General features: G+C 43.7%; 4 protein-coding genes across 4 annotated transcripts; 1 reads left to right on the top strand and 3 right to left on the bottom strand.

The window, feature by feature from the left end:
* Nucleotides 1–342: 342 nt before the first annotated feature.
* On the bottom strand, nt 343–2,730 carry FA14DRAFT_160293 (uncharacterized protein). The gene has a single exon (XM_025498606.1). It carries the CDS (start codon nt 2,655–2,657, stop codon nt 411–413), a length of 2,247 nt encoding a protein of 748 aa, XP_025355179.1. The 5' UTR covers nt 2,658–2,730; the 3' UTR covers nt 343–410.
* Nucleotides 2,731–3,864: 1,134 nt separating this feature from the next.
* FA14DRAFT_121118 (ATP-NAD kinase) lies at nt 3,865–5,655 on the bottom strand (the record flags this gene model as incomplete). Its single annotated transcript, XM_025496445.1, has 1 exon — nt 3,865–5,655. A coding segment is annotated over one exon (1,791 nt), but the record flags the coding sequence as incomplete, so codon positions are not given.
* Nucleotides 5,656–6,337: 682 nt separating this feature from the next.
* Nucleotides 6,338–8,246, bottom strand: FA14DRAFT_160295 (chondroitin AC/alginate lyase). Its single transcript, XM_025498607.1, has one exon. The coding sequence runs from the start codon at nt 8,202–8,204 to the stop codon at nt 6,351–6,353; it is 1,854 nt and encodes a 617-aa protein (XP_025355181.1). The 5' UTR covers nt 8,205–8,246; the 3' UTR covers nt 6,338–6,350.
* A 1,285-nt stretch (nt 8,247–9,531) lies between these two features.
* Nucleotides 9,532–11,042, top strand: FA14DRAFT_160297 (uncharacterized protein). The gene has a single exon (XM_025498608.1). The coding sequence runs from the start codon at nt 9,592–9,594 to the stop codon at nt 10,852–10,854; it is 1,263 nt and encodes a 420-aa protein (XP_025355182.1). The 5' UTR covers nt 9,532–9,591; the 3' UTR covers nt 10,855–11,042.
* The last annotated feature ends 6 nt before the right edge of the window (nt 11,043–11,048 follow it).

An 11,048-nucleotide genomic window follows, 5' to 3' on the forward strand; every position in this document is an offset into this window, starting at 1 on the left:
TTGTTCTCCGAATCCAAAAGTCGTGATAAATGATGAACAGCTTTTTTTTTCAACAGCAAGGATCGCCTAAAGCTGCGCCAAAAGTGGAACCGAGTGTAAAGAGAGATTAGAAATGAAGATGGATTCAAACGTTTACGATTGAAAATCCAATCTCGAATTCTGTTACACCCAGGAAGGTTGCTTTGGCTTGCACTTTAAATGCGCGCGTTTGTTCCATAAATCAATCGTAAGCTTATTTTAAAGAATTGAAATTTCAACGTCACGTGGCACGGCCAGGAGCAGCATGAAGCAAAAGAAATGGTCATGATCATCAACTCCTAGAGGGTGTTCATGATTAAAGCATAGAGCGATGAATGTAAATTGCATGATCCCAATAAATTTACAAGTGGTATATGAATTCTACTAGTCCATCACCAACACAGCCACGAGAAAACCGACCATGATTTTTGAACGTCTACAGTAACATCCGTGACACTACTTGACAAAAATCGAATCAAATCCACATCGGCAGGATTCACGCTGCTCAAGCCGACTTGTGTAAAGTCTTTGGCAGAAAGGATTATTTTGCTTCCTCCTTTTACCTCTTTTCTTCCGTTCAATGGAGCTTGACCGGGATGAACGCCGTCGTCGGTATGGGAGCCATTTGCATCTGAATGGCCATTCCCTTCCCTTTCCAAAAGACGACCTTCACCAACTTGTTCAATAATCTTTTCATGAATTAAATCTTGAATAGAGACGACCAATTCATCTATCCAGTCTGACCAGCTGACAAATAAGCATAGTGCCAATCGGACACCTTCTCTTGCTTCACGGGCTAATTGCCTCTCCTCCGAAAGTGATTGATGAAGGTTAGCGTTAGATCCTTTGACAGATTGATCTGGGGAGACACTTGCACCATACTCGCTTGCCAAATGAGTTGCGCTCTGTTTCGAAGCCAAAGAGCGAGAATGACGTCTACGAGAGGCTACTGAATTGACTCCTACTGCAGCCAAGATGGGATCTTCCATGTACTCATCTCGATCTTCATTCTCTTCTGGGTTTCCATCTAAAGAGCGACGTCTCAAGATTGGACTTGAAGAAGGTATGCTCAATCGATTCGATCCTGATCGGTAGCCTCTCGTACTGCCACTTTCATCCGCTTCCCCTTCATCATCCTCTTCATCCTCCTCTTCTGAATCAGAGGGCAGAAGCATTATACTTGCTCGAACTCCTCCATCACTTCGAATGCTCAAAGGCACATATCCGTAGCTCTCGCGTAAGTTGAGCCGCCATCTCAATGGTAAAATGCGCAAACTTGAAAGCCAATACGTGAGAAAAGCCAGCATAGTTGAAGTGGAAGGTCTGGAGGGTGAGGAGCGAGCTACGTTCAGTTGACGTTTTGTGTTGTTCTGTGGCACATCTGACGAAATTGTCATACTTGATTGACTTTTGCGTCTGCTCAATGCACGTCTTGACTGTCGCATAGAAGAGGCATCGTAACTTGCTCTTTCATCCAAACCTCTGTAGATTGAGAATTCGCGAGTTGTCCACGTCTGCTTTTGAAGCGTAAAGGTTTGCTTTCCATCTGAATTGGTGACGACACGACTTCGGGAGAAGCGCGGTAGAGAAGTCGAATCGATAAAGTCAGAATCTTGTGTGGGTGCCATTGGACTTAGATCAAGAACGGCATCAAACAATTTGGGCTTCTCAAGCAAAATACGATCTGATGTCCATCCGATCCAGCTATGACCTTCTTTTTCCGCATTTGCCGATTCCAGTCTAGAAATATCATGCAATCCTAAGATCCCTATAACATCTAATCCATGCTCATCCGTCTTTTTGGAACTTCTGCCTGTGGCGGGGCACACTGCACCATTTTCCGGGGATTGACAAGCAGCATGTACTAACTCTGCCAGGTTGAATGCAATACTTGCAGCTTGCAATGCGGGACCTCCATGGGGCGTGAAAATCAACAATCGAAATGGTGATGCCAATAATCTTTTCAGAATGCCCGGCAAGAGCGGACCCAATGCATTGCTAACGGCAGGTAATTGCAATAGAGGATCATGTGGATAGAATGGTCCATCAGACACCAGATCGCGAGCAGATGTTGTGATGAACGTCGATGCACTTTTGTGGATTTCTAGCCATTCTTCCATTATACCATGACAGCCAGGATCAGCTGCAACCGCATCGGCCAACTTTTCTAATTGACAGATATGCGGCAATGTTGCAGCTAATTGAGACCAAGGCGTTCTTTGCGATCCACAATCAACGATTATGCCAACAGCGATCATCCTTGCTCCACGTTGATCGTCATTGTCGTTCCCGTCTGCACTTTCACGTTCTGCAATATTGATCTTTCGATTCTTGAATGCTGCCACTCCTACCAGATGACCACGTTCTGTGTTTGATCTTTGCTTATTTTGTCCTGCATTAACAACGTCGAAAAAGAGAATGTCACGTTCCAATAAATGTGATCCACTGGGTAAGACTTTCCATTCGATTCCCATCTTTGTTAAATCTTCGGTTGAATGTTGACCTTTTGCCCAAAAGATTTCATTACCCCTTCTTACGTGAAAATGAGCAGCAAAGATTGTGACTCCATTCTGTACAGGAACAGCATCTTCTACCGTCTGTCTTGCATTGCCCATCTCTGAACTCTCTGCCATGCTCATATTGGCTGGAGGTGTGTTGTGGTTGTTGTTGTAAATCAAGAGTGAACAATAGAGTACTTGAATGATTTACTCCTGTAATAATTCATCAATTAACAATTAATCTTAAAGCCCCGGCGCCTTTTAAGTTTATGCACCAATCAGACTTTTGCTAGTCCGCGCTTTGAAAGAAATAGGGTTATTACGCATATAAACATGGGAAACCGCTTAAGCCACTAATTAATGAGCGGCCCTTCTTCGAAGAGTAAATATTTGATAAAGATTAATAAATAGAGTACATACGTTTAAAATGATCATTCTTGGCATATTGTATATCTACCACTCATCCCTCTGCAGTACTATCAGAATCACTTTCGTCTTGTCCATAAACAATCAGCGCTGCTCCTCCAGATTTGCGACTATCATTTCTTCCAAGTTCAAATCCTCCTTGGAAACTTGTGTCAATATCACTATTTGACAATTTAGGCGATGATTCTCCTCTTGAACGAGATGAACTGGATCTTCCTTTCAACTTTCGGTACAACTTATTAGATCCACTTGCAATCTTTGCTTTACTCTCTGCTGCTTTGACAATCGATTCACGCAATGCAGATGCGCTTTGAGGAGATTTAAGCCCGTTCTCATTAACATTTTGTCCTTTCTCTGTAGAAACGTCTTGAGCTTTTTCTTTGCCTGAAAATGATTTACTCGAGTCTTGCTCGATTGGTTCACTAGAGTCATCCAATCGGAAATCGGCCGTGGCTAAATGTCTCTCGCTCAACGCTCTCGGAGGATCAGGAGGACCCGCAAGGCCAAATCGATCAGGGCTGTCCAACAAAGATCGGCTTGAAGGTTGAATGATACCATGCTGATATTTGCCAGTTGTTGAATTTGATGTGAGAGAGTCAACACTTGATTCTTCACTTGGGCTGTACTTTTGCTTTGCTTGTGATGATGAATCAAATGTGACTCTTCCAGAAGGTGCACTTCGGCTACTACCGGCTTCCACTTTACCCCTACCAGTATCCTCCGTGCTCATTGAGGTCATAGGCTTCAGGCCAAATAGAGGCAGCGATGTGGCACTATTACTACCGCTACCTGGTAGAGAAGTCGTCGTACCATTGGACTGGCTCCTGTGCTGATGCGAGTGATGATGGTGGTGGTGGTGGTGATGATGATTGCGTCCTTCCGAAGTAGTCGAATGACGTCTGCTTAGATTACTACGAGAACCTGTCGGACTATTTGATCTCGTAGCTGCTGCACTCGTATCATCGATATCATACTTTTCCTCTTCTCCTTCATCATCATCCTCTTCATCGTCGTCGTCATCATCATCCTCTTCCCGCGATCTGTGGTGAGCCAGTGCTTTGCTCTCTTCTTCTTTGCCCAGATGAATATTCGTATCGGGTTTCTCTTCCTCTTTCTGCTTCTGCTTTTCGATCTTTTCAACCTTTTCTTTTCCTGGCTTCTCATCGTGGGCTTGATCTTCTTCCCCTTCCTCTACCACGACAAAGCTTTTCTGTCTCTGTCTCTCGTTCCATTTCAATGTCCTGCTGATACTCTCGAACCAATCGATACTTTGATTTTCCGCACATACGGTCGGGAATGGATAACGACTTGCAGTAACTTTGATATGGTCACCTTGCTTCAATTCGACTCTTCCTCTTCCATCAAAACTGGCCCAAGCCGTACTGCGGGAATTGTAAGGAACAGCAATACGCAATTCCATACTATCAGGCAATAACATCGGCCTGAACGAAAGCGTGTGTGGACAGATAGGAGAGATGAGAATTGCAGGAATCTCAGGATGCACAAGAGATCCACCAGCAGACAAAGAGTAAGCGGTAGAACCTGTGGGTGTGGATATACACAATCCATCCGCTTGAGCTGTTGTCAAGTGATGTTCATCGCCAAATACTTCCAAGAGACTGACGTACGGACTTGGTCCGCGATCGACCACAAGATCATTGAGAACTTCAAACGTTTCCACAGGCCGTGTACTGAAGCACATGACTTCTTTATCTCTCTTTGGCCTTTCAGTAGAACGTGAAGCAGGCTCTTCTTCATCACTCCCTTGAGATCGATTAGCGTCACATGGCTTCTCAATTTGTTCCCAGCCTCCTTCTCGTACTGATTTCATGATGATCTCCCCAGTCTTTCCTGACTTGATAGCTCGCCTTCTCCTCTTGTCTACAGTAGCATTGTTGGGTAATGTTGCCCTATATACGGTCGCAGTGAAACGCATGCGCAAATTGACTCGAATGCCGGTATCAAGGGCAGATTTGAGCACCTTTTGATAATCCTTAAAGTCAAAATTGGTGAGAAAACCAAGAGAGCCTAACGCGAATGGCATTACTGGAGGCACAATACGTTGAAACAGCCAAGAACAGAACAGTACTGTACCATCTCCACCTAATGTGACAACGAAATCGAACAGATGTGGGGATCTACTACACATATCGCTAGTCCAATAACGCAAAAGACTCTCTTCCCTTGTAGGGCTTATCCGACTTCCATTCATACTGCTTTGTCCGCTCTTGGGAGGTTCGCTTTGGTCGTCTTGTTCAGATGTGGTGCTATTGCCGTTACCGTTTTGTGATTTTGGTTGGCTGAAAAGGTGAGGATAATCGCGTCGAATCCCTTCAGCATCGAACCGTTTGGATGCTCTCAATTGACTGTCAACATACACAGTCAAGCCTGAATCCCTTCCATTTCTTGGCGTTGTCATGAGCCAGATTGCCAGTTCTCTCGTTAATTTGATCAAATGATTATCTCTTGCTTTTGTAATGATCATGACACTTTGAATGGTAGACTTAACTCTTGCCCTGCCTAATTGCTTGCTCATTTCACGTACGCCTACAGCTGTTTCAGCAAGTTGTCTGGTCAAGCTTCGTACCCTCGTTTCTTGTTCTTCACTCGAATCATAGCTGCTATGATCTCCTTGACTCGTACTGGCACTACTGCTTGCACTGCTACCGCTTCCATCTTCGTCGTCACTATCCGGCTCAACCGCACCTCGCATACCTCTATGCATTGGCTGAGGTCTGGATGATGGCCTTCTAGAGCGTACTGCAAAATCATTCGACCCTTCTGTCTGTTCGAATGTATCTGTGTCGTTGGGTTTCTTTTCATTAGCATTTGAGTGTTGTACCACTTCTGGCTTTCGATATTCACTTTTATGAGAAGTAGTCGGGAATCCCAAAGCAGGCATAGATTGATATTGTTGAGCGTCAAAATAGCTTGGATCTTTTCTTATATTTCCCAAACCACTATCCAAGTAAGAATGAACAAAGCATGGACTTTGTAAAAGGCTTCCAGCTTGTCGTCCATGTTCGATAGATGTGTTGTTTGCCGGTGCATTTAATGTAGATGTTCCCCCCACCGTAACTCCATCGACATTTTTTCCGCTTAATGGTAGATCACCAACACCTGACATGATGATGACCTTACCTCCTTTCGAAGGTTCCTCTGTAAAGATGGCAAAAGGAAAGAGGAAAGAGGAACGAGACCGGCAATCTTTAATCAACATAGACTTCCCCAATAACGTACCACAACACAACGTGTGCAAAAATACCCTGCCGTCCCTGCGCCGGTCAAAATTTAGTAAGCCAAAGACTGTGCACGCAGCAGAAAAAGCACTTTGAGAGGTGCGGGAGGCACGCAAAGAGTGCAGAGAAAGTGATTTTGTATCAATTGAATATACAGTAGCAATGGGTATCAAGGAGGGTATAAAGTTGCATTAAAAGCATCAGGTCGATTAAAAAGTCTCCAAGTAGTATTCTTTTGCACATCTCCGTATGCTTCATTATTGTCCAAATACTTTTGATAGAGTTGATCGGTTGTATCGCCATAAACGGCTAAAGCAGTAGCAACGTGGGGTGCTAATTCTGCCTTTTCTACCATGGTGGAGTTCTGTGTTGCAACACCGAGGCAAAATTTGATCGCATCATTGATGGTTGTTGACACGTTTGACTTTGCTGCCCATTCATTCTTACCAACAAAGGCTGACAAACGTGCGTTCACAATCATAGGCTCAATGCCAAATGCACGATAGTGAGCAGGTCGAGTTCGGTTCGTTTCATTTGGTTGATCACCTTTTGCGTCAATAAGTCCGATGAAATCCTCGAGGAAATATTTATCAATCAATGAATTTGTCATATTTCGATTCTCAATCAAGACATTTGACGCAATTGCTTGCGTGTACCACCAAGATTTAATATTGTTCTTTTTGCTTCTTGCCGTGATTGAGACGTCAAGATCATTCAATAACCATTCGGAGAACTGTTGTGTCCATTGCCGCATTTTAGCATCATCTGATTGTGTCCAAGGCGAACATTTCGTCTCTCTCAAGATGATCACAGCATTCCAAGCTTTCACCAAATGGCGTGAATCAACAAGACCGCGAAAGGTACCAATCGTCCAATTATTATCTGATCCATTCCGAGCAGGACCACGAATTATTTGACCATATTTCATTTGCGGTCTCATGGCGGTTGCTTCATCAAGGAAGAAGTATCGAATAATCAAAGACGAGCGCTTTCCATATTTCATATCTCCCGTTAAAACGTACAGAACTGCATTCAAAAAAGCTGCTCTGCAAGCAGATCGTAAAACAGTTGGATCGCTGAGCAATTCTATGTCTGGATTCGTTTGTCCGTCAAAATTTTTGTATGGACAATTCTTCCACACCAGCAATTTGTCTTGCTCGGCATCAGGATTGGCGCAATAATCAGGAAAAGTTTCATTCGTGCTTGTGTCACCAGTCACTGGCTTGGTCGCATTGACTTGTGCCGAAGTTTGTCCTACTGCTGGAGATGTCTTGTTCTGTCCCACTTCAGCTGTGGTGGGAGCTTTATTGGTCTCTGCTTTTGCGAGCGTACTGTTGTTGTGCTTTGCTTCAGTCTTGGAAGTTTCTTTGCTTTCTGTCTTTACACCAGAGTCTTGTTTTTGATCTTTGCTGGCGGCGCTAGCAGAGGAGGTTTTGTTTTGACTCAAGCCATTGTCAACCGGTTTCTGAGCATAGTCATTGCTGGAATCAGGTGTTTCAACCTTCTTTGAGTTCTCTGGAGTTGAAGTGGTGTTTGTGGTCGCAAATCCACTTGCTTTGTCATTGTTATCGGTCGTATCACGCTTCATCCTTCGTTTCTGCATGTTCGATGATTTATTTGGTATTGTGCTATTGACGGGCCAGAAGTACCTTGCCCAGCTCGTATACTGGTGGACGTCTCCATCAGGAACTACTAATGGACTCTTGTTTGTCACAGTCCAAGGGCCACCCAATTTGTCGTACGTTTCTGTCAGAAATTTGAGGTTTTCTAGAACAGCAGCCAGCTCCTTCAATTGATCGGGTGCTTGTCGTAGTCGTACAAGGCTTTCAGGAACCACCCAGTCCACCCTATCCAAGTCGATTTGTTGAGTATCGGATAGCATATCATTAATGTCTTTATATGGCGTTGAGAAAAGGTTGCCGATAGAAGTTGTGAGAGAGATTACAATATCGTTATCAGCCGCACATATATTCGCAAACGCCAAGAAGCCGCAAAGAAGGAGGGTAGAAATTTTAATCAACATCGTGAGAGATCGATGATGGTGTCAGGGGGTAAAGAGAGTCAGTGAAGAGCATGATGGGGAAAGGGCAAGAACATGCTTGTCTTACCTTTTGCCTAATAAACTCGAATAGCGGCTCGCAAGAGCGTGCAGATTAAATTACGTCAAATAGGAGAATCAGGCTCCGCGCTCGTACTTGTAGTCGCAGCGGTCGCCGTCTAGAAAACAAAGGATAACAAAGTGAAATGAGCCTTACAGTGTTTTTTTGCCGAATGAATGGTAAATTTACGCCTTCTTCTTTATCGAATTCCTGCCCTTTTCGATTTGAGTGGTTACGGCGCCGTTACTATGAGGAAATTGAACGGAGAGGACCTTCTAGTATTTGGCGGAGCGTATAGTCAAGGATATCGAATCTCAACAAAATTGTGATTTTTTTGTGAGGTGGTGATGATGATGATGATGATGGTGGAAACAGGAATACATGCAATGTCCGTGGAATTGTGAAATAACGCTAAATCAATCTACGCTAAAGAAGTGGTGATACAGTGGGGATCACCACCGTATTCGAATGAATGCTGTTTGATAATCGAGCAAAGGTCTCGAGTAGAGTAAGCATAATCTCTTCTGCTTAATTGATGAAAGTGTTCTTGGGAAACGGTGTTTCAATTAATCCAGAAAAAAAAAACAAAGAAAATTTAATCACTGCGGCTGAAGAAATGAAACGGACTTTCAAATCTATATTGCGAGAAATTAATGCATTTCATGCCGCTGTCCAAGCTGTTACTCGATTTGACTCAGCTCACCATCATGTCAAGCAAATAGCAGTAGTAAGATGGACTTCATGCTTTTCCAAATCTTTGTTGCGATACTGATTACACTCAAGTGTATCACTGCAAATCCGCAAAATCCAGAGCCTTGTTGCACCTGTTTCTCTAAAGGATGCAATGATCCTTGTTGTATGAGAGGAGCAACGACATCATTTTGAATCAATGTGAGTGATGAATGAGAGTCAACCTTTGCCGGATACTTACTTTGTTCTTCCTCACCTCTTTTACGCTGAGCAGAATACCGTTTTCGGACGTAACTCCACTATTTGTTTATTAAATAGCGCCTGCGCAGATCCCTTGTCGATTATTAGCCTCTTTTTTCTTAGTCTGCCTTCTCGCGTGCTGTGGTGAGTTTAATTTTTTCCAGCGTGCGCTTTGTATATGCATGAGAAGAAGGCTTAATGCAAAAAAAAAAAGAAACGAAAAGAGGGAAAAAAAGTGAAATTTTGGCAAAATAAAGAATGAACAAATTATATGCTTCCAATCCTTCTTTCGATCACCTTATCATCACATTTCCATCCATCCTCATCCTTTTCTTCACCTTACGATATCTCTTCCTTCTTCCTTTTAAACATACATCCATCATGTCTGACGCCAACGCCATGCAAATTGATTCTCAATCACCAGCAAAGATGGAAGAAACAGAGCAAACGGCTATGAAACCAGAAGAGAATTATTCAGGAGATGGTAGTCTGTCAAGCGAAGCAGCAGTTTTCCAACAACAAAGCAATAACGGCATTCATGGTATGGGAAGTGCACCTACAATTCTCACTTTACGTTCTTTAGTGAGCACAAAAGAGGCAGGTGTAATCATCGGAAAAGGTGGTGCAAATGTGGCCGAATTACGTGAAAAGAGTGGTGTAAAAGCAGGCGTAAGCAAAGTCATTCAAGGCGTTCATGATCGTGTTTTGAGCATCACAGGTACGATCGAATCAATCGCTTTAGCTTTCTCTTTGATCGCTGCTACAATTTTGGAAAACCCTTTAACTCCTGGCATGCCTGCCGTTCCTGCAAGCGATGGCGCTGCTGGCAGCGCTACAATTCGCTTATTGATCGCACATAGTTTGATGGGCACCGTTATTGGTCGTCAGGGTTTGAAAATCAAGCACATTCAAGACACTTCTGGTGTACGCATGGTTGCATCAAAAGATATGCTACCATCCTCAACCGAACGTATTGTTGAAGTACAAGGTTCAGTTCAAGGTATTCAAATGGCTGTTGGTGAAATTGGTCACTGCTTATTGGAAGATTGGGAACGTGGACAAGGAACAATCCTATATAATCCTGCTTTGGATACTAGTGGTGCAGGTGTCTTGGCCATGACTGGCGAAGGTGGCTTATTGCCTCAACCTCAAGGCGGCCGTCGTGGAATGGGCGGTCAAGGCTTCAACGGTCCTTTTACCGCACGTAGAATGCAAGGTATGCCACACGCAAACAACAACAACACAAGTCGTGCTGCTGCTGTGAACCCAGGTGGTTCGTTTGTTCCACCTACCACAGAAGGTGGACAAATTCCAGCACAAGTGATCGAAGGTGATATTCGTGTACAAAACATCAGCATTCCGTCTGATATGGTTGGTTGCATTATCGGTAAAGGTGGAAGTAAGATCACTGAGATTCGTCGCTTGAGTGGAAGTCGTATCTCTATCGCTAAAGTACCTCATGATGATAGCGGTGAAAGAATGTTCACCATTCAAGGTACCGCAGAATCTAACGAAAAGGCTTTGTTCCTGTTATACAACTCATTAGAACAAGAGAAAGAACGCCGAGCATCTGCACAAGGTCCTTCAATGGGAGGCGAAGATAGTGGAGTTAACGGAACGGAGAATGTCAAGATGGAGGCTTAAGAAAGAAGGAGGGAGAGACTAGAATTGATAATCGATCTAATGTGTAGAAGGGATTCAAAGCATCCCACCGAGAGAGAACGTAATATACGTTTTACCAAATCCTCTGATCATCATCATCATCCAATCTTTGTACGGCTAACTTGTATTTTGTAGAAGAAAAAAGAAGAATGAATCAAAAAGATGTACTCTCTTTC

Source organism: Meira miltonrushii, assembly GCF_003144205.1.
Source record: "Meira miltonrushii strain MCA 3882 unplaced genomic scaffold FA14scaffold_2, whole genome shotgun sequence".
Lineage (NCBI taxonomy): Eukaryota > Fungi > Basidiomycota > Exobasidiomycetes > Exobasidiales > Brachybasidiaceae > Meira > Meira miltonrushii.

What these genes read in the sequence shown, in the direction of transcription:
- FA14DRAFT_160297 (XM_025498608.1), top strand. Translation starts at nt 9,592, where the DNA reads ATGTCTGACGCCAACGCCATGCAAATTGATTCTCAATCACCAGCAAAG.
- FA14DRAFT_160295 (XM_025498607.1), bottom strand. Translation starts at nt 8,204, where the DNA reads ATGTTGATTAAAATTTCTACCCTCCTTCTTTGCGGCTTCTTGGCGTTT.
- FA14DRAFT_160293 (XM_025498606.1), bottom strand. Translation starts at nt 2,657, where the DNA reads ATGAGCATGGCAGAGAGTTCAGAGATGGGCAATGCAAGACAGACGGTA.